The sequence below is a fragment of the Rhinopithecus roxellana genome, chromosome 17 (genome assembly GCF_007565055.1).
Source record: "Rhinopithecus roxellana isolate Shanxi Qingling chromosome 17, ASM756505v1, whole genome shotgun sequence".
Classification (NCBI taxonomy): Eukaryota; Metazoa; Chordata; class Mammalia; order Primates; family Cercopithecidae; genus Rhinopithecus; species Rhinopithecus roxellana.
In genome coordinates this window covers 104,138,706-104,166,645 of record NC_044565.1, presented here as the reverse complement: position 1 = coordinate 104,166,645, position 27,940 = coordinate 104,138,706, and the positions used below count along the sequence as shown (strand labels likewise).

General features: G+C 38.5%; 2 protein-coding genes and 1 pseudogene across 3 annotated transcripts in view; all 3 read left to right on the top strand.

Annotated features, from left to right (window-relative positions):
- Window positions 1–3,183, top strand: part of PLEKHH2 (pleckstrin homology, MyTH4 and FERM domain containing H2) — a 132,309-nt gene extending 129,126 nt beyond the window's left edge. The window contains exon 30 of the mRNA XM_030921765.1: window positions 618–3,183. Within this exon, the coding sequence (XP_030777625.1) occupies window positions 618–803 (186 nt within the window). The 3' untranslated portion in view covers window positions 804–3,183. The remainder of the gene's footprint in view (window positions 1–617) is intronic.
- A 4,972-nt stretch (window positions 3,184–8,155) lies between these two features.
- Window positions 8,156–27,940, top strand: part of DYNC2LI1 (dynein cytoplasmic 2 light intermediate chain 1) — a 38,812-nt gene continuing 19,027 nt past the window's right edge. The window contains exons 1-5 of the mRNA XM_010382580.2: window positions 8,156–8,263; window positions 10,874–10,991; window positions 17,526–17,560; window positions 21,112–21,181; window positions 25,173–25,261. Of these exons, the coding sequence (XP_010380882.2) occupies window positions 8,256–8,263; window positions 10,874–10,991; window positions 17,526–17,560; window positions 21,112–21,181; window positions 25,173–25,261 (320 nt within the window). The 5' untranslated portion in view covers window positions 8,156–8,255. The remainder of the gene's footprint in view (window positions 8,264–10,873; window positions 10,992–17,525; window positions 17,561–21,111; window positions 21,182–25,172; window positions 25,262–27,940) is intronic.
- LOC104675053 lies at window positions 23,338–24,223 on the top strand (annotated as a pseudogene). Its single transcript, XR_749721.2, has one exon. The product of XR_749721.2 is annotated as a translationally-controlled tumor protein pseudogene (transcript).

Below are 27,940 nucleotides of genomic sequence, written 5' to 3'. Positions count from 1 at the left end.
ATTAAAACATACTTGCTCCTTTATGACTTTTAACAAACTATGTAGTTTTAACATCTCTAAGTAAAAGCAATAAATAAATGGATTACATTCTAATATGCAATTCTAATTGAAAGTGATTTTCCTAAAACTTTAACTGTCTTAATGTTATCAGATAAAAGAAATTACTTCTTCAGAATCTGAAGCTTTTTTAAAAAAAATAGATGTCTTTCTTAATTAAGTCTATACTTAAGTGAAAGCAGCTAACCAGTAAGTGCAGATCAGGGAACTCAGTCTTTAGTGAAAATAGAGAGTTCATATGACACTAACTTTCTTAATTCATATATTCACGAACGTGGCTTTATGATAATTTGATAGAGCTATACTACTGACTGTCACATTTCCTAAGATTGCCACTCAATTTGTTTTTGAGATTCACTCTTTCTGCTGGTTTAAGTGATGAAAAAATGTGTGGCTGCCTTGATGGTGCTGGACATGTAAGCACTTCGTTGTTTGATCTTGAGAGAAGGGAATTCTGGTAGCCTGGGCACTTGCAAATGGAGCTCACCTGTAGCCAACACTGTGCTCTTCTGGAAGTGATGAGAACTTCTCAGGAGCATAACAATTCTGTTTTGTTTTAGATTCTTGAAATTACTCTTTTGATCGCCAGTTACATAAACAACTTCCATCAGCAAAAGGCAGCATTTCACCACCTCTCTGCTCCAGCACTGCTCTCAGCCCAGACCCGGGGACCCCAAGCCAGAGTGATGGGAAGCCAGCCTCTTCTGTCAAGCAGCAGACCGACCAAAGGCCCCACCTTACTCTGAAAGCCAGGGAGCCTGATCATTCACTCCTTGTCCTCCATGCTGTGGCTGTATCAGCTCCCTACAAGTTCCTTTACACCTGGCAGCATGGCAGCCACACACCGGTATTCCAAACTTTAACAATGAAGGGGGTTAGTCTCTGTTATTTGATTCTTAAATATTCAAATAAATATTAACAGTAAAACATAAACACAAAATTTGCCAACACACTAATTTTCTCATAGAGTAAATGAGTAAGAATTCATCATTTTTTCCATCTCCCTTCTCCCTTGTCATCAGACACATTGTGCAATGTGGCTTTTCTTTTCTTCCCCTTTTTAATATTCTGGCAATCTTTAGAAAGGAAGATTCCAAACTCTCATTTGGTAAACCAGTTGATTATTTGGAGATGTTCACTGCCAAAATAGTAAGTACTATAATTAAATGTGCTTTTAATTAATGATATAGTGTTTGGAAAGGAGTAGAACATGCAGAATAAGAAACAGCTGCAGAGTGGTGTGAGGAGTCCATTTTCAGAGCAGGTGCAATACATCTTCCAGCTCTATGAATCATTATGTGAGAAAGCAGGGTAACGTTAGGTAACCTGAGCCTCCTGTGTGGTATTACAAAGTGTACCCTGTCACCTTTTCAGATCACTGGAGTGTAAAATTTAAAACAAGATGGTGATTCCTGACATTCCTTGACTGTTCGTGCTGCCCAGGTTCACAAGAATATTGCCCACATTTCACTGTATTTGGTGCTGGGTCATCTTGACCTTGCTTTGTTAATAATATCTTTAAAAACAAAGACAATCCTTAAAGCTTTCCCCCTCACACATTACCTTCTAATTATAGTTTGAAAATAGATTCCCTACACATACATACATATGTATATACAGATAGTGTCTTGCTATGTTGCCCAGACTGGTTTTGAACTTCTGGCCTCAAGCAATCCTCTCTCCTCAGCCTCCCAAAGTGCTGGGATTACAAGTGTGAGCCACCACACCTGGTTCCAGAAATATTTTATTTTATGTTTTTGAGGCAGGTTCTCACTCTGGTTGCCCAGGCTGGAGTGCAGTGGGGCCATCATAGCTCACTGCAGCCTCGACCTTCCGGGATCAAGCAATCCCACTTCAGCCTCTTGAATAGTTGGGACTAGAAGCATGCACCACCATGCCCAGCTAATTTTTGTATTTTTAGTAGAGACAGGATCTCCCTATGTTGTCCAGGCTGGGTCTCAAACTCCTGGGTTCAACCAATCCTCCCACCTCAGCCTCCCAAAGTGCTGGGATTACAGGCATGAGCCACCATGCCCAGCCTCAAAAATATTTTTTAAAAGAAAAGAGCAAATAATTCTTCTGTCAAAGGAGGTTAAATTTTAGTTGATAGAGTACTTAAGTGCATTACTTTATTAGGTTATGTAAGTGGTCAGTGCATTCCAGTATGTGTCACAACAATGTAGTTCATATTCGTGATAAAAATGAAACTGTGATAAGACATGAAAATGATATTATTAAAATGTTCAATTGTAATGGTAATCATGAGTATACTTAATTTTATTTATGTATAGAATATTTGTATTTATTTTTTGGATATATATTTATCACTTTGTCATTTTTTTAAACCAATCTGAGAAATGTTAGCTGCTGAATTAATCTGTTGGCCGAGACTTCATATTTTCTTCTTTGCTGCTTTCTCCCGTGGCAATGTACTGTTCTCACATTAAGTCTTTAAAAAATGTTCCATACTGTATTAGCATCCTTAGAAAGGACAGAGCTAAGAAGTACATTGCTCAAAAAATATTGTACTTTATTGATAATGACAAAAAATATTTTTTAAACCCCATCAAAATAGATTTCCATTGACTGTTTCCTGTACATCTTTTGAGCCACAGTTGCCCATTGAATAAGCACATTTGTTTTTGAGAATAAACTGGTAACCAATTTATGATGATTCTCAGAAACCTTTTGGCTGGGATACAATAGAGTTTCTAAGTTCCCAGACAGCCATCTCATAATTCGTTGGTGAGCTAGAGGCTTGACAGAGCTGTTACTTATGTGTGAGGGCTTTATTCTCATGCAGTAGTTTATTCATCATTTGGTAAGCCCCTCCCCACAATCTTCTAATTTAAACAAGTAGTGAAGGCTTAGCTTAAACTGTGTAGTACTTTAGACTAGGCATTTATTTTTGATAGAGCAGAGATAAAATATTTTGATGGAAGGAAATCAATTTTCTGTAACTGATGATGTGAAAATTTTATTTTCTGGGAAATTATATAGCCATTCAAAAATTCAAAGTATGTTATTATGATTGGTTACAGAGAATAATGTTACACGTTTAATTGTAATATTTGTCTCCTATCATTTTCTTCCCTTTCAATCATAATAAATGATTTACAAAACCCATTTTGAGCATTACCTTTTGAATAATCTTCAAGAAATACCTAATGTTTTCATTGTCAAAGCTGAGGTGTAGTACTAGTGAAAATGGTAGTTATTGCCTCCTTCTCTTGCATTCGTGCTTTGTCTTCAGTGTTACTGTGTTTTATCCATATAAAAGAAAGCTGTTTTGGCGAATTGTAATTTTAATCCATATGTGTGCATATTGACACACAATATGTAAATAGGTAAATAGATAGAAATATTGGTTCTCCCATGATTTCATATTTCATATAGGTGAGTTTAATGGATTGTGTTCCAAAAATTTGTTTTAAATGTTCTGGATTGTGTGTGTGTGTGTGTGTGTGTGTGTGTGTGCCCTTAAAATCAAATACTATCATAGCTTAGAAATGAATTTGACTCTCAATTTACAAGAGAAGTTAGTCACAACTTATAAAGACCCTTTATTTCAAAAATGTGTTTAATAGTTTGCTGTTTGGATTTTTTTTCATTAAAAGAAATACATGTGCTTACGTCTACCTGCCAATTAAAAAAAAATACACAGTGGTCAAGTTCCTAAAACAATACATTTAACCCTTAATTGTACCTGAAGCATGATCCTGAAGAAGTAACCACCATGGATAACCATATTTCTCTAGAAAAAGGCTTTACCTGTTGGTGGGATGCCAACAACATATTTCCCCCACCCACTCCCCCGCCCCGAGCAGCTGATTTCTAGGGAGGGGAGGCTCCAGTAATTTGAAAATTGAGGAAGAGAAGTGACAAGCAGGAAGAAGTGGACAGAGCAGTTTCCCTGCTGCCCACCTGATTTATGCAGAAATGACATCTCCTCTCACATTTCCCCCCAATCTCTTTTCCCTAAAAGAAGAAAGGGATGGCCGGGCATGGTGGCTCACACCTGTAATCCCAGCACTTTGGGAGGCCGAGGCGGGTGGATCACGAGATCAGGATCTGGTCAAAAAAAAAAAAAGAAAATGATGTTGGCAAAGCACAGGAGTATCTGAGATTACAGGCGCCTGCCACCACGCCCAGCTAATTTTTTTTTTTTTTTTTTTTTTTTTTTTTTTTTGAGACAGAATCTTTCTCTGTCACCCGGGGTGGAGTGCAGTGGTGCCATCTCGGCTCACTGTAAGCTCCACCTCCCGGGTTCATGCCATTCTCCTGCCTCAGCCTCCTAAGTAGCTGGGACTATAGGCTCCCGCCACCTTGCCCTGCTAATTTTTTGTATTTTTAGTAGAGACGGGGTTTCACCATGTTGGTCAAGCTAGTCTCCTGACTTCAGATGATCTGTCCACCTTGGCCTCCCAAAGTGCTGGGATTACAGGCATGAGCCACTGTGCCCGGCCTGCCAACATCATTTTCTAATAAACAGGGTGGAGGTGGGAGGGGAAGGGCATCTCTTTCTGAACGTGCTGCTAGGTTATATTGTGGTTTTATGAAAATCGAATTACTCTTCTTTAACAGTGGCAGTGGCAAGAGAAGGCTAATTCCCTCTCTCACTATGTGGCTCTAATGAATTCCCAGGAGTTCCTAGGAACTGAATATTGGGTAATACCAGAGGAAATGGCTTAGATGTTACTAACTTCTTGAGTTTCTGGAAAATGCTATCAAACTCCAATAAGAGTTGCCTTTTATGAGAGAAAAGTTAACAGAAAGTGTAACCTTAGAAAAGCTTGTGGAGAGTTCTTAGGTTTTGGATCATGTACAGATTATAAGATGTTCCCCTCAGGGATAGGGTATCATCAACACTGCTTTCATGTTCTGACTATTCTACCGAAACTTCTTCACATGAGGTTGTCACTGACCACTTAACTGCCAAGTCCAGCAGACCCCAAATGGTCCAACTGTCTGCTGGGTGATATCTCAAACTCACCATGTCCTCTAAACCTGCTTCTCCTGCTCTGTGCCCCTCAAAATTGGTTAAGAGGATCACCAGTTCATCAATCAAGAAAGAAACATTGACTTTTCTCCCTCTTACCAACGTCTTACTCTCTACTGCCTAGTAATTGTATTAGATAGAACTCTTTTTGCTGTAAATTCCAAAATTCAACTTGAACCGGCTTAGACAAAAATGAGAAGTTGTATTACAAGGATATTAGGATGTCTCATATAATCAAAGAGTAAGCTGAACAACCAAGCCATAAGAAAGGTGAGGACACAGGTAAGCCTTAGGGACAACTAGAACCATGAGACATATGCCAGCACTTTCTCTTCATATTGATGTGTATCTGCTGCTGTGTGCTCACTAACTACAAAATAATTCATTTAGCACAAAATATGCTAATTTCCTCTAGAGGTAGAGTGATTTGCTTTTCCCAATTCTAGTTTGAAAAATTTCAGGGAAGGACTGTGATTAACCCAGTTCATGTTAGGTGTTTACTCTGAACCACCCCAAACGTACTCATCATTAGGAGAATGCTTGAGTAAATTATGAAAAATCTATGTAGTGAAATATTCTACAACCATCAAAGTTATGTTTATGATGCATTTTTAAAATTTGATATGGTGCATTTTTAAAATTTGATATGGGGAAATACATGTTAAAATCAGGATGTTAATTAACTTTACAATTAATCTCAACTTTGTAAGGAAAAAGATTAGAATGAAACATATCAAATGTATTTCCAAAATACCTAACAATGATTACTTCTGGCTTATACTTATTTTATCCTCTTAATTTTCTGTGCATACCTTTTTTCCCCTACAATTAGCTTACATAACTTTGAAAACAAGAGGAAAAATTTCCAACTCTGCCTGTCACTTTCCTAGCTATTGTTAATAGCTTCCACATGGTCTTTAGATGGCAAAGCATCTTTCACGCAGCTGCAAAAAATTATCTCATGAAACTCATGTCTAATCATGGCACACTCCTATTTTTAAACCCTATTTGGTTTCTCATAACCAACACAGTAAAGTTTAGACTATAGTATCCTTCACAGTAGCCCCATCCACCTGCCCAGTTTGCTCTTCCACTGTAGCTCCACCAGGCACTTTATATGATCTCACCCCAAACTATTCAGTTTCCGAGATACATCCTGCACATGCCTTTACCCTTCTGCACTGTTGCTCATTCCATCCAGAAAGATTGTCTCCTTCTCCTTCCATTCTTACCTTAAGAACAATCTTCATCTACCCAGGAAGGTCACTTTCTTTGCCCAAGTATGAAGGCCTCAAGAAGAATGAGGGAAGAAAGGGGAACTCACCTGCTCAGTCAGACCAACTGAATCAACCCTGAATCAGTGCTGCTGATCAGGGCCCAGCCAGATCACCTGCACTTTCCTTGTTACCAAGCTCCCTCCTTCAAACACCTCTCCCAGTTACTCAAACAAGTGTACTTTTGAAGTGCTAGTACTGAGTACTGTGCCCAGTACATAGCAAGCACTTGGCAAAAATGTTAGCTGTCGTTATTGCTATCAATATCAACAGGGTTTCCTAACTAGCATGCAAAAGTATTCTGAAGTTCTAGAACCCAAATCATTACAATTCATTACAATCTGTCCCATATCAGTTTGTGAGCTTAAAGGCTGGCTTAGCACCAGGCTATAGCTGCTGATTCAATGACAGATGTATAAGCCTCCTTTGAAAAAATCATCCTTTCTTCGGTGAGCTCTACTCCCATTAATTCCCTTCCTATGTGCAACTTAGTGTTCTTTATATCTCCAAAATATACCTAGATGTTGGGAGGATTTTGTTCCTAATGACTTTATCTGAAATAAACACCCTTTTATCAACCATCAGCCTGGTTTCCAGGAATGTGTTCCTTGTGTTTCTTTGTTCAAAGTTACTGACCAGCAGCTTATCACACAATAATAACAAGCATTAAGCAGTTATAATGTGTCAGATACACACATAAGTTATGTTTTACCTATATTTATCTCATTTAAGATTCACAATCTTTCCCACTTTACAGGATCAGAAATCCAGTGATTTACCCGATGTGGCAATGTGGCAACTTAGCCAGCGTGGCCGAGTCGGGACTTGAACCTAGGTCCATCTCACTCCAAAGCCCATATCCTTGAACACCACACCATAGAAATCAAGCCAAATAGCAGAGGATTGGAGGGAGGGTATCCCCTTCAAATATTCAGGGCGTCTTAGGCTAGAAAGCCTAGGTCTACTCAGCATTCAACACAGACCAAATACTATCAGTGCCATAAATGTTTCACCATCTCCTTCAGGCATAATTAGTCACTTGCCCTCATGCAATTTTTGTACCTCTATACAATAGCTTAGATCACTCACCTCCTTGGGTGCTTATAATTAGCAGAGTATGTCTTTCTTAAAGATAGCGATCTTTTCTTACTCATCTCTTTATTCCTTATTCTGTGTAGCATACAGCCTTGCATATTCAGTGATTGTTACTTATTTCAGTGTTCGTTATTTATCTGGACACTCCTGGAGATCTATAAAGAGACCACAAAGTTCCAAAAGAAAATAATCTACATTCATAAAGTAAACGAAGTATGTAGGAGATGCACTTGCTTCATTAATTTTTAATAAATACACAATGTGCTATTGAATAAAACTTGAAACAACTAAGCATCTAGAAAGTTGGAAAATATTAAAATTACATGTCTTATTTTAAATTTTAAAGTCCGAATGTTCCTTGCTTCTAGTAAATTACTAGAAAACAGTTCAAGAGATTGTTACTCCTCTATTCCTAAAGCATGGCGATTGGGAAGAAAAAAGTGAAAGATGAGAGAGAGCAAAAACCCCTGGCATATAGTTGATACTCAGTAAAAAAAATTTTTAAATAAAAGAACACTTCCAGCCCAGAAATAATTGCTTTTAGATCCCAGGTTTGTAACCCCTTATCATCTCGATCTAGGAGGTAACAAGGGCTTACTAACTTGGGATCTAAAAGCAATCCTAAGGCTTGAGGCTGAGAATGAGACGGAACAAGACTCCTGAGAACTACATTTCCCATGATGCCCCTCTCCCCCAACGCAACCGCGGCCGCGACGTAGCTCCCATGGCAACCCAGAAGGCCTCACTCACAGACTCCTTGCGGAGCTCGCATCCCGATTCGTGGCTGGGCCCTACTCCGAGCCCGTGACGTTTGCGGCAGCCCGGCCGCGATGTCCAGGTATTCCCTGAACTCGGCTTGCGAGGCAAAGGCTGCTGAGAGTATTCCTGGCGAGAGGAAGCCCAGGCGGGACCAGCTGTTGGAAGACTGAGGGGGTGGCCTCCCGGGTTTGCATGGTCGGGGATCTAGGAACCAGCCTTGAGCATAAAGATTCTGCTGCAAACAGGAAAGAAAGCTCCCTAGGTAGAAAAGTAAGAGATTTGGAAAGATCAGCAACTCCACCCATTGAATGATTGAATAAAAGTTTCTTGCAGGCCAGAGACTGCTTCCGGAGCAGGGCTTTCGGCGATGAGCTAGACCGCAAAGCCTCCTCTCCCCAGGGGCCTCCCCTCCTGTTGCGGGGATTCGCAGTAATAAGCAAGGAGAAATTTGGAAGGCATTGTGGAAAATGTAACATCACATTGAAGGGGGGAAACGGGAGAGGGTTTGTAAATTATATTCTAGCTCTTCAATTCTATGATATTAATTTTAATTACCCATTCTCAAGATATTCCTAAACCTTCTCTCAGCAATTTATAAGCACGTCGGGGAGAGGGGTCAGGGAGTGCATCACAGAGCAGGATAAATCTTTTTCTCTCCTTGGGATAGTGTGGGAAATTGTCAGCTTTCCATCACGGGATAATTGGTTACAGTTATAAAGCTATGGTTATACTTAGGATTTCCGCAGGTGACATGGCTGACTGCAGCGCCTCGGTCTCTCCTCTCTGCTGGGTATTTGGAAAACAGATCCTCACGTTTTGAAAGAATGTTATGTAAATGAAGAGCAAACAGGCCCAAACTGAGTTCTGAAGGCTCACCTGTGAAATAAATGCATGAATTTTAGTGCAAACATTTAAGGACTCCTGTTTTGACCCTTTTTCTTTGTTCCTGGTTCTTGAATAGTAGTAATTACAAGCCCTCAATAATTTTTGTAATTGTATAGGCCATGCCCTAAACTAAATACATATTTTAACAATTATGACAATCCTATAAAACTGGCATTCTTTTTTATTGGCATTTTAGCGATAGAGAAACCATTGAGCCTGGGGAATAGTACAGAGGATTGCGTATATTAGGTTCTCAATAAATATTTGTTTAATTAATAAAGGAATGAAGGACTTAAAGAGGTTAGGTAATTTTCCCAAGTTCACATACATAGGAAGTAGCAGAATCAGGCTAGGACCCATCAGGTCTTGCCCATGGTTAGTTTTTAGTTTAATATTCCATTTTCACTTAGGCTTTAATTCATATATATATGATTTTATTGTGTAAAGTTATATATCTGTGTAAAGAAATGCATGAAAGGATGGTTTTCAAAATGTTTGTGGTTTTAGGGTTTTTTTTTTCCTTTATACTTTTTTTTTTTTTTTTGAGACAAAGTCTTGCTGTGTCACCCAGGCTGGAGTGCAGTGATGTGATCATGCTCGCTGCAGCCTCAACCTCCGGGTCTCAGGCAGTCCTCCTGCCTCAGCGTCCCTAGTAGCTGGGACCACGAGTGCATGTCACCACACCCAGCTAATTTCTTTCTTTTTTTTTTTTTTTTGAGACAGAGTCTTGCTCTGTTGCCCAGGCTGGAGTGCAGTGGCACGATCTTGGCTCACTACAACATCCACCTCCCGGGTTCAAGTGATTCTCATGCCTCAGCCTCCTGAGTAGCTGGAATTACAGACACCTACCACCATACCTGGCTAATTTTTTTTTTTTTTTTTTTTTTTTTTTTTGTATTTTTAGTAGAGATGGGGTTTTACCATGTTGGCCAGGCTGGTCTTGAACTCCTGACCTCAAGTGATCCAACCACCGTGGCCTCCTAAAGTGCTGGGATTACAGGTGTGAACCACCGCTCCCAGCCTCAGTCAATTTTTTTTTGTTTGTTTTCTTTTCTTTTCTTTTTTTATACTTTAAGTTCTACGGTACATGTGCACAATGTGCAGGTTTGTTACATATGTATACATGTGCCATGTTGGTTTGCTGCACCCATTAATTCATCATTTACATTAGGTATTTATCCTAATGCTATCCGTCCCCCATGCTAATTTATTATTATTATTATTATTATTATTATTATTTGTAGAGATGGGGTCTCCCTATATTGCCTGGGCTGATCTCAAGTGATCCTCCTGCCTCAGCCTCCCATATACTTTTATATTAAAAAAAAAAAAAGATTTTTTACCCCAAAACATAATTTAAAAAACAAAAAAGAAATGTTTCAGAGAGGAAAGATTATTTGATACACTGGTTTTGTACTTTTCCCACCTGCCTAGGTGACCTAAATGTTTGTGGTTTTCAAGTTGAACGTTCCCAAAAGTCATTGTACTTCCATGTGTGTCTGAGAAGCTAACACACACAGCTATGAACCTTAGGGGAAGCCCCAAATAAGACAGCCTCAAATCCTGGCGATAAAGGCTCTGCTTATCAATTTCAGCATTTTTCAAAGAACTAGTTCAAAGCATCAAAAGAAAAACAAAATCATAGAATGACTAATCCTCAGATGTTTTACCAGATTATTGTTCCTCAGAAAATAATGTTCATTTGTTTCATAAATTATACTGAAATAAAATTTCTCTGAGCTTGAAATAAATATTTGAAAGAATTCTTTTTCCCTCAATTTTGTTTTTTCTGCCTCTCATGTAGTGAAACTCTCTGGGAAATTGCAAAAGCTGAAGTGGAAAAAAGAGGAACTAATGGAAGTGAAGGTGATGGAGCTGAAATTGGAGAAAAATCTGTTTTCTTCATTGGCAGTAAAAATGGGGTAATGCTTTCTTTTTTTCAATTATTGTGATGATTTAACAACCATTGGTAAAACATCTTTTAATACTTCGATTAAAATGTAGATACTTCAACACTTTAACCAGATGACCAATCTGGTTTAGCATGAATTAGAAAGTGCTTGTTATTAATCTAGGAAAAACTGTAATAGTAAACAAAATTTTAGAAAAATATATTTAAACTATTTTTTATTTCATGATTTGAAAATATTCAGATCTTCTACCATAATTGAGTATAAAATCTAGGATTCATTTAAATATCTAAGTCAGTCTCTAAATCAGTAAGTCAGTATCTTAATAATTTTATATTTTAGATTGTTACTTTACTTTTAGAAATCTCATTAAAGGAATAATTGAACTGTGTCAATGATATTTGTTACAGGGTTATTAATTATTTTGAAAAATATGGGGAAAATATGGCAGCATTTCCATTGGGCCTCTGATTGGTAGGAAGAGACCCTCCCCACTTGCTATAAGTCTCTGTTTTCCTTCACCAAGCATACAGAAGGGATTGGAAGTGGCCACACAGAGCAGGAACGTATGCATCATATCTTCATGCGACTTTGCCTGGCCCACAAAGTTCCTGCCAGAAAGGCAAAATGGCTGGTGACAGAAAACGGTCAAGACTTGCCAGATGCAAGATGCTGAAATTCATGTAGTGCCCTAGCTCATTTCTGTGTGGGTTTCAAATTCCTGTTCATTTTCTGTGCTGCATGCTTCCACTTAAGTGCATTGACAAATACGAAGCTTTCAGAAACTAAACTCTGCATCAGCAAGGTTACATGTTCACTGGGCAACGTCAGTGTCCAGGTAGCTTGAGCACCCATCTTGTCTCCAGATGAGTCCCAGAAGGCCCTCCCCGCACAACTGGACACCCTTCATTGGGGGGTTTTATATACGACATTAAGATCACATTTATTGGGAGAAATACTTACACAACCATGAAGAAGGTTTTAGTGATATAAGAATATAATCTGAATTGAAAAAGCAGGACATAAATGTCATACATGATATGATCCCAATTATACAAATATGTAAATAAAAAATTCTAATAAAAATTAGAAATATGGATAGTAAAATTTTAATCACTTAATGTTTTTATTTTGTTTTTAATTTCTTTATTTTCCAGAGTTTTCATATTGGCCCACTTTTTAAAATTCAAACTTAATTCTTTAAAATAAAATTATCATAGAGCATTTCTATTTTAAAATTTTAATCCAACTATATAAGTATATAGTATATAACGCATGTTATTTCTTTTTTTTGAGACAGGGTCTTGCTCTGGTTGCCCAGGCTGGAGTTCAGTGGCGCGATCTCGGTGCACTGCAGCTTTGACTTCCCTGGCTCAGGTGATTTTCCCTCAAGCAGCTGGGATTACAGGCATGCGCCACCATGCCCAGCTAATTTTTCATATTTTTAATAGAGATGGGGTTTCACTACGTTGCCCAGGCTGATCACGAACTCCTGGACTCAAGCAATCCGCCCATCTCAGCCTCCCAGAGTGCTGGGATTACAGGCATGAGCCACCGTGCCCAGCTACGTGTTATTCCATGAGTTTACTATTATGATGCATGTGATTTTCATATTAGGCGTAGTACTTAACAGTTTCCTACATTTTATCTTACTCTGCCATGTAGGTACATACATGGATTTAAATGAGTAAATAACTAGTACTAGTCTTATGGTACAAATAAATTTCTATTACAGCAAACATTCTGTACACAGAATATTAGACAGAATGGCTTATACTAATGGTACTGATTACTGACTCCAGCATACAAATGCTCACGTACAAAATATACTAGTATCCTCTTAGCGCTCTCTGTAACAATTATTTTTAACTCCTTTGTAGTCATGATACCCGGTTTTTGTCTTGTTTTGTTTGTTTTTTTGTTACTTGTGAAACCACCCCTTTTTCTTGATGGCAATATGCGGCATATACAAGCTGTTTTTCATTTTTAGTAACAAAAGTAATTTTGTGTCTGATGATTTAGGAACTCCCTTAAGATATCTAAAACTTTTGAGGATATTGTTCTTTAAAAAGTATGTGATTCTGCTGAGTGCGGTAGCTAATGCTTGTAATCCCAGGACTTTTGGGAGGTTGAGGCAGATGGATTGCTTGAGCCCAGGAGTTCGAGACCAACCTGGGCAACATGGCAAAACCCAGTGTCTACAAATATAAAAATAAAAAAATTAGCCAGGTGCGGTGGCGCTCACCTGTATGTAGTCCCAGCTACTCGGAAGGCTGAGGCAAGAGGATCACTTGAGCCCAGGAGGTGAAGGCTGCAGTGTGCCACTGTGATTCTGCCACTGCACTCTAGCCTGGGCAACAGAGGGAGACCTTGTTTCAAAAAAGAAAGAAAAAAGTATCTGATTCTGCTTCATGGAGAACATTATTTTGGAAGATAAAGAGAAGCAATCAATGCTTCTGTTGTTCAATTAATAGTAATCACCATTTACCAAAGAAGCCAGCTGTCCTGCTGCCTTATCTTTTCTCCTTCCAACCAGCTGTTCATCCAATCGGTTGACAATGAACGAACATCTTTTATTTCTAAGCATCCTGCTAGACACTGTGGAAACAGGAATGAAAGGCATTCTCTACTGGGAAGGAACTTGTGTATCAGGACTTGTACACCAACAATGACAATACCATGAGACAAATGCTATGGTGGAAAAAGAGAGGGCACTTTACTCACCCCAGAAAGTTGGGAGACTAGGAAATCCTCCTGAAGAGAGTGATGGCTAAAGCTTGAAGGGCGAGAAGTAAGGAAAGAGAAGTAATTCAGTTGAAGAATGTGGAGTATTCTAAGATGATCAAGAAAAATGTATGAAACAGATATTCCAACAAATGGGAGAGAGATCATACTAGAGGAATGTAATAGCATTGCCAGTCATTGTTGACTGCCATTTTCATGATGGGTGTTAGTTTGATACTAATTTGCCCAGTGTACATGGATTTTTTCCACCATCACTCACTTGCATGGGTGCAGGCATGGAGGAGGAAGGTGATTACCTGGGACTGTCTTTGCTGGCTGGGTGCAATGCAAAGTGAGGGAGCTCAGGGCATGGATGATATTTACCAGAGATGATTGTGATGATAAACTGTGGACTCTGAGATGGAAAAGGAGAAAAGCGAAGGTAGGAAGAGGCTGATGGAGTAGGAGCGACTGTTGGTTGGGGGAAGAGGGGTATCAATGGACATTTGAGACCTTTCACTAAGGCCAAGGAATTATTACTGTGGGGATTCCTGAAGTAGTGGTTAGAGAATGTGTTGTTTGTATGTGTGATTTTGGAAGCAGTGCAGTTTCCAGTGAAACTGGAAAGCTTCAAGATACAACCTTGGAAGTGACCGTGGCAGAAATAGAGTGAGGGAAAAGGCCTCCATTGGGAGGCAAATGCACTGAGAGGTCTGGATGTCAGGTGGATTGCCAAGACCCATGTGGGTGTGAAGAAGATTCATGACAGTAGCTGAGAAGGCAAGGGAGATTATGAGTCAAAAGAGATGACAGCAACCCTGGTGGTAAACTGATATGAGCCTCTGAGGTTTTTGCAAGAGGAGGGAGGTAGAGTAGTTGTTTGTAGGTGGCGCTGGGGAACAAGGAGGACCCTAAAGTATGTAAGGTAGTGAGAATAAATAGCCTCATTTAACAAGGCTGCAGAAGAAGGGGTCCAAGGTAAGTCATATTTTAGTTAAGGCCAACAGGTGGAGAGAATATTCTGAAAAGGCTGAGATATCGGGGAGTTTGCCAGTCATGGAGTTGAAATCATAGAGTGGAAGGATTTTAGAGGAAGGGAGGACAGAAGGGGATTATTGGGCAAGATTAAGGGATGTGTAGAGAGTTAGGAAATTCAGAGTTCCAGGGATAATGGGTCAGAGGAGAGGGCTGGACATCTGGGGTGATTGAGGCAATGGGAGGGAAGATGGGATTCATTTTGATGGTCTCTAAACGAACTCGTACTAGGTCAATGTTTCTTGAATTAGGAAACCTACAAGACTATGGCAACATTCTCAGGGGACTACAAGTATACTAATGAATTTTTAAATCTTGGGTTGTAATTTTGATGGTAATCTTAAACTTAATTTCAGTTCCCAGATTAGTTTATGTTAATTTGGAATTGTTACCATATAGTACTATACATTTATATGAAATTATAATAAAAGTGATTTAAGGCCAGGCATGGTGGCTCAAGCCTATAATCCCAGCACCTTGGGAGGCCAAGGTGTTCAAGACCAGCCTGGCCAACATAGTGAAACCCCATCTCTGCTAAAAATACAAAAATTAGCTGCACGTGGTGGTGCGTACTGGTAATCCCAACTACTCCAGAGGCTAAGACACTTGAACCCAGAGGGGGAGGTTGCAGTAAGCTGAGATGGCGCCACTGCCCTCCAGCCTAAACAACAGAGGGAGACTCTGTCTCAAAAAAAGAAAAAAAGAAGAAGAAGGAGGAGTGATTTAAATCAATTTGAGGAAATTGGCTAGATATTATTTAAAATTCCTTCCAATTCTTATTCTACTTTCTTGTAGAGTACATTACTTTTTAGGTAATGTAGCCCTTATTAATTTAAAACTTTTACAGCATACTACATATGATACAAGTTAAGTGTAGGAAAATTAGAAAATCCTGATTTTCTTCTTTTTTTTTTGGTTTTGAGATAGAGTCTCGCTCTGTTGCCCAGACTCGAGTGCAGTGGCATGATCTCAGCTCACTGCAAGCTCCGCCTCCCGGGTTCACACCATTCTCCTGCCTCAGCCTCCAGAGTAGCTGGGACTACAGGTGCCAGCCATCATGCCCGGCTAATTTTTTTGTATTTTCAGTAGAGATGGGTTTCACCATGTTAGCCAGGATCTCCTGACCTCGTGATCCACCCATCTTGGCCTTCCAAAGTGTTGGGATTACAGGCGTGAGCCACCACGCCTGGCAGAAAATCCTGATTTTCTTAAAAACATTAATTATCTGCAAATCCATCAGCTAGAAATAATCATTATTACCATAGTGATGTCCCTCTACATTTCTTTGTGTGTTTCTTTCTCTCTGTGTGTGTGTGTGTGTGTGTACTTTAAGGAAGCAGAAAAAGTATTTTTTAATTGAAAACAGAGTCATGCTGATCTATTATGAATGTCTTACTATGTCAGTAAGTATATTTCTACATTGTTATTCCTAATAGCCGTATATTATTCTATTATATGTATTACCATAATTAATTTAGCCAGTCCCCTAACTGGGCACATGTAGGTTCTTTTTAGTTTTTCAGTTTGATGTAACACTAGCCAATAAATATCCTTCAATAATATACATTTTTATATTGTACAATTCCAGTTATTTTTTAATATATCTCATTACAAAAAATTTATTCAATTTGATCATATTCCAGATATAATGTGGAGTAATTATCTTTTTTGTCAAAAACTATGGGTTTTTAGTAAAAACAAAAACACATATAATAAGTGTTCTGTGTTTTTGGCAATCCAGAGTTTTCCAAATTATTTTCTTTAGAGCTCCACCTCCAGTGGAGCTTTCCCTGCTGTTTCTCTTTTATCTATTTCCTTGCAAGGGGTATTTTGTTTAAAAAAAAGGGGGGGGGGGTTACTGTTTTTAAAAAATGATATAAACCACTGAGCTAGTCCCTGGCTAAGCTGTGAAGTTAAGTTGCATGACTAGTGGTAGGAATTAGGCCAAAACCTGTATTTCCTTACTCCTAAAAGGAAACTTGGGACCGGGCGTGGTTGCTCACGCCTGTAATCCCAGCACTTTGGGAGGCTGAGGTGGGCAGATCAGATGAGGCCAGGAGTTCAAGACCAGCCTGGCCACCATGGCAAAACCCTGTCTCTACTAAAAATACAAAAATTACCCAGGCATGGTGGCATGTACCTGTAATCCCAGCTACTTGAGAGGGTGAGGCACGAGAATCACTTGAGCCCAAGAGGCAGAGGTTGCAGTGAGCCAAGATCATGCCACTGCACTCCAGCCTCGGCAACAGAGTGAGACTCTGTCTCAAAAATAAAATAAAAATAAACAGAAACTTGGAATAAGTACATCCTCTGGACTTAAATTACTCTAATGCAGTATCTGAATTGCTTACTTTGAACATATTTACAATGTGTCCTTTATTTGTATGTTACCTTTTTCTTTATTTCCACTTCAACAATTGGAATTAAAACATTTTGAAAGACACTAAACATCAGCTTAACCAGTAATTAACATTGATGAGTAGAGAAAAAATTTAAGACAGCTGCCAAGTTGACCACTTAAGTGAGGTATGATTTGCTAGTATTTGTCATCTGTGGGACTTTATAATTATAATAATAGCAGTGTAGTTACACTGTGATAGAAAGTTGACAGTTAACTTTTCCACTTATCAAACTTCAGAACAATTCCGAAAGTTTCTAGTTTTTAGTTTCCAGGTAATTTATCATTCAATTGATTAAAAATCTATTTTGGGTCACAATTATGAACAATAATACAATTTTTACATATGAATGACATTAACACAGTATTCCTTCTTTTTTAATTTCCAGGGAAAGACTACTGTTATTCTAAGGTGTCTTGATAGGTAAGTGTCATGTTAACCTCTAAACTACGGTTATGCTTATTCTAGTTGTACAGGGCAAGTTAGATCTAAAAGACATAAGGAAGGGGAACGATTTTAAGACCCAAACAAAATATTTAATTCTTAGCAAATCCTTAGTATAACCTTTAAGAGCGCCTTTAAAGATAAAACTAACAATAAGCCAAAAATTATTTGAGACTAATACTGGATTTCCCTATTTGAGGGAGAAATGTTACTGTAATGACCCAGCCTATAATAGTATTTACCCTCTTTTTGGCTATGCTACTCTGGTATTTAAATTATTTTTATTCTACCTAATCTACAGTTATTTGAACATTCATTGTAAGCTTTAGTTGCTCAGGGGTACATTTTTGAAGCACAGTGTTGGTCCTCAAACTGGATATTTTATCATTTCTTTTATATATTTGCTAACGTATACTGTAGAAGCAGGCCGTCAGATTAAGATTTAGGATTATGATTGGTAGATGTTGCAGGAAGCTGATGTGGAAAGCCTTCAATCACTTTTGGAAGATATTTCTCTGTTCCCTTCATTTGAATACATATATCTTATAACTTCTCCAAAAATCATCAAAAGAGATGGAATTTGGTGTTAAGATCACATTAAAGAAACATCACTCATTTGAAAAATATTATTAAAGGATACAAATAATAAATTCCTGCTTTGGTGTAATTCCTTTCACCAACAATATTGTTTCTCAGAGGAACTATCAACAGTAACACTTGTTTTATCTTTTCTATCTCCAGGAGTCATGGGTCTTTTTAGACCACATTTAGATGTTTCCTGTCATAAACAGATCATCTCATACAACACCAGCTTAGGATAAAACACTACAAAATAGTACATTAAGTTGAAAAGTATTAATTTCTTTCTTTCTTTTTTTTTGAGACAGAGTTTCGCTCTTGTTTCCCAGGCTGGAGTGCAACGGTGCCATCTCGGCTCACCGCAACGTACGCCTCCTGGGTTCAAGCGATTTTCCTGCCTCAGCCTCTCGAGTACCTGGGATTACAGGCATGTGCCACCACGCCCAGCTAATTTTGTATTTTTAGTAGAGACAGGGTTTATCCGTGTTGGTCAGGCTGGTCTTGAACTCACAACCTCAGGTGATCCGCCTGCCTCGGCCTCCCAAAGTACTGGGATTACAGGTGTGAGCCACCATGCTCAGCCCTGAAAAGTATTAATTTCAATTCCTCAATAGTCTACTTAGGAAAAAGTTAATTTTCTAAACTATAGGTTAAATATCAGATCTTCTAAATTTTGTCTTAAAAGTAGCATTTTGCTTGATAAAATTTCTATCTTTCAGGAAATATAACCAAACATTACTCTCTATATAATGTATTCAAAAGATATATGCAGGGGTGATATTCAAAATATTTAATAAACATAATTATATAAGTCACAAATTTAAAAATCATTTCTCTTTCTTCTCCAATCTGAGGATAGATATGGGGTCAGGCACAGTGGCTCATGCCTGTAATCCTAGCACTTTGGGAGGGCAAGGCAGGCGGATCGCTTGAACTCAGGAGTTCAAGACCAGCCTGGCCAACATAGTGAGAAGTCGTCTGTACCGAAAGATGCAAAAATTAGCTGGGCGTGGTGGTGCACACCTGTATTCCCAGCTACTCAGGAAGCTGAGGTGGTAGGATTACTTGAGCCCGAGAGGTTGAGGCTGCAGTGAGCTGTGATCATGCCACTGCATTCTAGCCTGCATGACAGAGTGAGACCCTGTCTCAATAAAATAAAATAAGAAAGTAAAATAAAGATATGTACCAATATAATTTGGCCTTAAAAAGGAAGGAAATTCTGTCACATGCTACAACTTGGATGAAGCTAGAGGGCATTATGCTAAGTGAAATAAGCCAGAAACAGAAAAAACAAATATTGGGCTGGGTGTGGTGGCTCACACCTGTAATCCCAGCACTCTGAGAGGCCAAGGCGGGCAGATCACTTGAGGTCAGGAGTTTGAGATCAGCCTGACCAACATAGCGAAACCTCATCTCTGCTAAAAATAAAAAAACTAGGCAAGCGTGGTGGTGGGCCCCTGTAATCCCAGCCCCTTGAGAGGCTGAGGCACGGGAATCACTTGAACCTGGAAGGGGGAGGTTGCAGTGAGCCAAGATCGTGCTACTGCGAAAAAAACAAAACAAAACAAAAATACGTGTGTGTGTGTGTATATATATATAGTATGATTCCACTTATATATCTAGAATAATCAAACTCATAGAAACAAAAAGAATGGTGGTTACCAAGAACTGGGGGAAGGGAAAACGAGAAGTTGATTAATAGGTACGGAGTTTCAGTTTTGTGAGATGGAAAAGTTCTCAATATTGGTTATATAACAGTGTCAATATATTTAATACTACTGAATTGTACACTTAAAAATAGGTAAGATAAATTTTATTTTATGTGTTCTTGACCATAATAAAAAGTTAAATATATATATACCATAAAACTGCTTACCAGCAATATAAGCTATAGTATAAATAATTCAACAAATTGTTTTAATATTTTCCTAATCATTACTGATTTTAAGGACTTGTTGATATAATTTATTAACTATCACTATCTAAATGATGCCTATATTTGAGCTGTGATTTAAGATAAAGAACTGCTAGAGAACTGCATTAAAGTCTTGCATTGTTTTTGTTTTTTTGAGACAGGGTCTCTCTCTGTCACCCAGGCTGGAGTGCAGTGGCACGATCTTGGCTTATTGCAGCCTCAACTTCCCAGGCTCAAGTGATTCTCTCACCTCAGCCTCCTGAGTAGTTGGGACTACAGGCATGTACTACCCTTTTTTGTAGAGACAGAGTTTTGCCATGTTGCCCAGGCTAGTCTTGAACTTGTAGACTCAAGCAATTTACCTGCCTCGGCCTCCCAAAGTGCTAGGGTTACAGGCATTAGCCACCATGCCTGGCCAAGTCTTGCATTGATGTTGTAATGTGACAGTCATTAGATTCCTAGCTCCTCACATCATGGCTGAATATAAACCCAGTATCACTTTGGGAGGCCGAGGCGGGTGGATCATGAGGTCAGGAGATCGAGGGCATCCTAGCTAACATAGTGAAACCCCGTCTCTACTAAAAATACAAAAAAAGCAGGAGAATGACGTGCACCTGGGAGGCGGAGCTTGCAGTGAGCCGAGATCACGCCACTGCACTCCAGCCTGGGCGACAAAGCGAGACTCTGTCTCAAAAAAAAAAAAAAAAAACACAGTGTCAGTGCTTCCTGCATGGCCTGGATGTGGAGATCTTGTGCCCAGCATAGCCATCCACACTGCTAGCCTCAACTCATTCTCTACGTGCCCCAGCAGTGCCTTTAGGGGCTACCACATTATGCATGCGCCGTTAAAATCCACTAAGATGGTGTTTTGCAGGTTTATTTCTTTTGTATATATAATTTATCTCAATGCTATTATACAAGGTAACTTCTCTACTAATAAAGTTTTTAAGAGGAAGGAAAAATGAATCAGGTAAGATGGTAGCATAAGAAACTAATACCACCTACAATGATGATACTATCTGCCTTTATTTTACAGAGACGAGCCACCAAAACCAACCTTAGCTTTGGACTATACATATGGAAGAAGAGCAAAAGGGTACAACACAGTAAGTGTCTTTTAAAGTGACATTGCTATGCCCATAGATGGGAAAGTAATACTGCTGACTTTGTTTTACATTTTCCATCTTATCTGTAATCAATAAACATATCCAGTTGTACACTTCATAGCTGTCTGCCATTAAACTTGAAATGCAGTGTGGCAGATAGAAGCCAACCCAAACTGTGAAAGGATTTTAGCCTTCTCATGTATTATGTCTTAAAATGCTGTAATAAGATACCTTTTTAACTTTATTGTACAGTTCATGAGAATAGTATTGTGAGTTACTTTCTGTCTCTCAAAAATCTGCTAAAATATAGGTTTGACCTGTGGAATATTTATGAAAATATACTGTTTAAAATCTAAATTACTAGCATTTAAAAATGCATCTTGAAGTTGATGGTACCAGTTGAGATCGTATGCCCTACTTGATTATAATCCTATTTTCACTTGTTTTAATGTCTCTTTAGAGGAACATTATAAACTCTTCAGGATAGAAGGAAGGTTTATAATATATGTTGGCGGTGGGGGGGTGGAATTCCTAAATATAATCTTTTTGGAGTTGTCACCTGAAAAGAGGTCATTTCTTAAATAAAGTTAAGTGTGTAGAAGGACAATATAGAATGGAGCATCCCGCTACTCCTCTAACAAAGGCACATTTCTATACACTGACTTAGTCCAAATGTTTGCTCATCAGTAGACAGTATATAAAGAGATAAAACTTCCTATCGTTGCTTCCAGGATTCACCAACGAAAGTGGGTTATTAAAACTGAAATTTAAAGAAAAAAACCTAATATATGGAGGTACAGGAGAACTTCATTTTTGTGACCCACTTGAATTTTGACACGAGTAATAAGCCTAGAAATGTAATGATGCTTTTCATTGGAAACTTTGAGACAGCTCTCATAAGCTTAACTTTTGAGAAGAGCTCTAAAAACTTCCCTTTATCAAATTGTGAATTGAGGGAGATTTTCCAGTGAATAATTATTTTCCCCACAAAAATTAATGATTCAGATATGAACAGCCAAACAATTGTTGAGATTGCAAAATGAAATTTTGTGAAAAATCCAAAATAATATTTATTCATCTAAAACTTATTTTATTGACATTCTGTCTCTTCCAGGTTCGTGGGAGTAGATACATAAAAACTTGTGTGATTATTTTTTTTCCTAAACTTTGTACTGTCAAGTGGGATATTTCCATGTTCATTCTGGAAGCATCATATCTTTCTCAGATTTAATTCCCTAAGAGTCCTAAATAGAAATATTTTGTCAGCTCCTCACACAATTTCAGTGACCTGAAGGTTCTTCAGTGTCAGGACAGAAGCGGAAATGCCATTAGCCAACAATCTAGGAACGTCTTATGGAATAGATGGTCCTATTTCTTTTCTTTTCTTTTTCTTTCTGAGACAAGGTCTCACTTTGTTGCCTAGGCTGGAGTACAGTGGCAGGATCATAGCTCATGGCAGCCTCAAACTCCTGGGCTCAAAGAATCCTCCCGCATTAACCTCCCAAGTAAACTGTCCCCACAAATTCACTACAAGCATGCACCACCACACTCAGCTAATTTCAAAAGATTGTTTATAGTGATGGAGTCTCACTGTGTTGGCCAGACTGACTTTGAACTCCTGGCTTCAAGTGATCCTCCAGCCTTGGCCTCCCAAAGTGTTGGGGTTTACAGGTGTGAACCACTGCACCTAACCCTAGATGATCTTATTTCTGAACTTCTTGGCTGCCTAGCCCTGTCAGTTTCCTATTATTTTGAGGGTCCTATAAAAAAGATACTATGCAGCCATAAAAAAGGATGAGTTTGCGTCCTTTGTAGGGACATGGATGCAGCTGGAAACCATCATTCTTAGCAAACTATCACAAGAAGAGAAAACCAAACACCGCATGTTCTCACTCATAGGTGGGAACTGAACAATGAGATCAGTTGGACTCAGGAAGGGGAACATCACACACTGGGGCCTATCATGGGGAGGGGGGAGGGGGGAGGGATTGCATTGGGGAGTTATACATGATATAAATGATGAATTGATGGGTGCTGACGAGTTGATGGGTGCAGCACACCAACATGGCACAAGTATACATATGTAACAAACCTGCACGTTATGCACATGTACCCTAGAACTTAAAGTATAATAAAAATAAATAAATAAATAAACAAAAAACAAACAAACAAAAAAATAAAATAAAAAAGAGAAGCAGCTTTTCCGCCCGCTCCCCCCTCCCCCCGAGCGCCGCTCTGGCTGCATCGCGCTTGCTCCGAGTTTCGGGCTCCTGCTAAGCTAGCGCCGCCGTCGTCTCCCTTCAGTCGCCTTCATGATTATCTACCGGGACCTCATCAGCCACGATGAGATGTTCTCCGACATCTACAAGATCCGGGAGATCTCGGACGGGCTGTGCCTGGAGGTGGAGGGGAAGATGGTCAGTAGGACAGAAGGTAACATTGATGACTCGCTCATTGGTGGAAATGCCTCCGCTGAAGGCCCAGAGGGCGAAGGTACCAAAAGCACAGTAATCACTGGTGTCGATATTGTCAGGAACCATCACCTGCAGGAAACAAGTGTCACAAAAGAAGCCTACAAGAAGTACATCAAAGATTACATGAAATCAATCAAAGGCAAACTTGAAGAACAGAGACCAGAAAGAGTAAAACCTTTTATGACAGGGGCTGCAGAACAAATCAAGCACATCCTTGCTAATTTCAAAAACTACCAGTTTTTTATTGGTGAAAACATGAATCCAGATGGCATGGTTGCTCTATTGGACTACCGTGAGGATGGTGTGACCCCATATATGATTTTCTTTAAGGATGGTTTAGAAATGGAAAAATGTTAACAAATCTGGCAATTACTTTGGATCTATCACCTGTCATCGTAACTGGCTTCTGCTTGTCATCCACACAACACCAGGACTTAAGACAAATGGGACTGATGTCATCTTGAGCTCTTCATTTATTTTGACCGTGATTTATTTGGAGTGGAGGCATTGTTTTTAAGAAAAACATGTCATGTAGGTTGTCTAAAAATAAAATGCATTTAAACTCAAATATTTGAGAGAATGCCTTTTAGTTTAATGCATAGTTAAATTCATCCTGTAGTGTTCCTGGAGGAGCTAGAGCCTGGTTGTAGGCTACTACTCATCAATTAACTTCTACAGTGGAGACTACTACTGGGACTGGAATATAAAAAAGAATTAAAGGTTTTGATTGTGAGTTGCAATAAAGGGAAAGACCATGCTCATAGCAGTGCCAACATCTGAAGTGTGGAGCCTTATCCATTTCATCACCTACAACGGAAGTAGTTAACTGGAAGAGATTACCAAGAAAATAAAAAGAGACTCATTCAGTGGAAGCAAAAAAAAAAAAAAAAGAGAGAGAAGCAATTGTTTGATCTCTTGTTCCCCCACCTACCATGTATTATTGTCAGTGGTAGCCTGTCAGATTCCTCCACAGGAATCAGGAACAAATCATCTGCTTATACTTTTGTTCAAGTAGTCTCAATCTGCAGCCAGGACTGCCATTTGTTCGTCCCTTTTCTTTATGCCTTACGTGTGTCTAATTCATTCTGCGAGCTTCTGTCTTCCTAAACAGGAATGTTTTCCTATTCACCTGTTTTATTTCTATCTAGAATTATAAATGTTTTCCAAAAGATAATACCAAATTTGCTCAACGGGTTAATTTTTATCTAAAATCTGCATAAGTGTATGCCACATATTTTATTTACAGGATCGACGCACCGTTTATGTCTCCTGTTACAGTATTACTAGAATTAGGGCATTTGTTTACACATATAGAGAATTCTGAATATTTCATCATTTTTCTTTAAAATAGGTGCTTTGGTGCATTTTGAGGGATGGGATACAGGAAAAAATTTTGACTGCCAAGAAAGGGTTGATTAAGGACTACAGTATTTTATATGTATAATTATTACTGTCAAGTGCTAATGACATGTAAGAAGTACCTAAAATTCAAAAAATCAAAAATTTTTGTTTTTCAGCCAAAAGATATCGCTCACTTTTGGGAACTGGGTGGAGGAACCTCTTTATTGGATTTAATCAACGTACCCATCACAAGTGACACCTTACGGTAAGTGAGCCAGCTCCAGGAAAAGCTGTAAGTACACAGGAGTGTCCCTAGGAGAAGTATGAGTTGACTTTTCTCAGTCAGAATTTTGGAGCACAGTTTTATGTTGCTGAAGGCTTATGCCCACTTCTTTTCTAAATGCCTAAATTGTAATGCTTTCAAAGAAGTTTTAAAAGAACCAAGATTTTGGCCTGTGCTGAACTGAGATAGCTGACATTCCCCCTAGTAACATATTTTGCAAGCTGAAAACAGACAAAAAAAATACATCAAATTACATTTGGGCAATGAATTCATTTTGTAAAAATAAATTGGAAAAGCTTAATTCTTTCCATTATCCATCTCAGTATGAGTTAATTGGGCTCTGAGTTTTTTTCTTCAGCTGAGTATTATAAGCTACCTTTGAATTTAATGCTAATTTACATCCTTGAAGCTTCATTTAAAGGAAGACTATATGTCGGAGAAGAGAGAAAGTCTCTCCGTTTGCTGACCTTAGAGAAATAGAACTTAGGGGAAACCTCAAAACGCTTGAGTGATGTTTTCCTGACAGTGACTCCCACATGTTGGCCAAATATGTGGAAAATTGTGACATTCTTACAATGTTCCTGGGAACTGGTCTTAGCTAAGAAAACATTTTTTTTTAATCTGAAATATTTTGTTCTTAGAGTTTAACATAAACCATTGCTGCTGCCTGGATCAAATACAAAGGGCTTGACAATTAGTTGTTACATGTTGGTCATTAAGCTCCTTGGAGGATGGAATTATTTCTTGTTAATGGGACCGTAGTTTTTCTAGAACTGGCTGAATACAGTTGGCTTTATTTTGTCTTTTTTTTTTCTTTTAATGAAATATGATTTACTTTCTTTCACTTATTACAAAAGTAATATATGCTCATATAGAAAACTTGTAAAAATACTGAAAGACACAAAGAAAGTAAAAGGAACCAGAATCACATTAAAAAATAACCACTTTAACATGTTGAGGTATTTCTTTCAGCCTTTTCAATGTCTGTAAGTAGACTTTGTACAGGTTTGGGATATTTTATATACATATTTAGATCTTGCTTTTCCACTTTTAAACACTTTTCCCTATGATATTATTTTTCAGAAACATGGAATTTTACAGTTAGATAGTTTTTCATTTGTCTCTCTTTAATGGAGACAAATAAGTGAAGCTGCCTGGGAATAGTGCCTAGTGGTGTGGTTGAGAAGAGATGTTGAGGGGCCGGGTGCGGTGACTCAGGCCTGTAATCTCAGCACTTTGAGAGGCCAGAGCTAGAGGATCACTTGAGGTCTGGAGTTCAAGACCAGCCTGGGCAACATAGTGAGACCCCATCTCTACAAAAAAATTAAAAAATAAAATTAGCCAGGCATCATAGCATGCCTCTGTAGTACCAGCTACACAGGCAGCTGAGGCAGGAGGATTGCATGAGCCAGGGAGTTTGAGACTGCACTAAGCTATGATCATACCACTGTACTCCAGCCTGAATGACAGAATGAGACATTGTCTCTTTAAAAAAGAGAGAGCGAGAGAAAGAGAGAGAGAGAGAGATAGTAAGGGTAGGAGGAGCTTCCAGTTAGTGTGGCCAGAGGCTGAAAGGGTGAAAATATAGGAGCTGGCTCTTCCCTGGGTTGGAAGTTGGTTCCTATTCAGCTGATTTGTTATATTACCTCTCCCCTTCTCAAAGCCCAAAAGGTTTTGGCCTGCTGGGGTTGTGGGAATTCTAGGTTCTGCAGGAAGCCAGATCATCCCGAGGGTTAATACCTCATTTGTGAGGTCTTGGTCGTCCTTTCCCTGGAGCCCCAGGACAGCTGGGACCTGCTTTAGGAAAGAGGAAGGGTCAGGGTTATGATCAACAGAGGGAAAGGGAGCCATAAGCTTGGGTCTAAAGTAGGTTGCTGAGTGGTTAAATAATTCATGGAAAACATTTCATTCTTCACGTGGTTGCTAATCTCAAAGTGTTTTTGACTGGAATTCGTTTGACACATAATTTCCTTGTGTTGGATGAAGTCCCACAACTTGAGAAAACAATATTACCAAATACTGTTAGATACTGTTTATCTCTGAAATAACCACTTATAGAATTATAAATGCATTGAACATTTCCACAGACTTCAGACAATTGGTAATAGAACATTTCCTGTAGTCTGAATCTCTGTTTTAAGAGTTTATTTAAAAAAAATTTGGTGTTATCATTTGCTATGAAATAGGTAAAAAGTAACAAAAGTATTTCCAATATACTGTAAACAAAAATTTTAATCTTAGAAAAATTTGAGTAATTTATTTTTCTTTTGCTTAAAATAATTTTTCACTTGAAAAAAATAATAAATTTTACATTATATCCATTTCATCACAATGAAAAAATGTTAAATCATAGTTGAAACATAACCATACCAAAACCCTAAAAATAAAATTAGTACAATTAAAAATGTATATATTATTTTTACAGTTAAGCAAAACTGTTTATGAGCGTATTAAAATGACATAAATATAATTGCCTAGACCATGTAATAACGCAATAATTTTTAGAAAATTTGATAATTAGTGTATAAAAGACCACTTTCTGAATTTAGACCAACAGAATTGTTACTGTTTTGCTTGAATTATACAAAATAGCCTGTTCACTTGAACTAAACAAAATAATTAAATAACATTATAATTTTGTGCTATGTCTTCTAGCAGAAT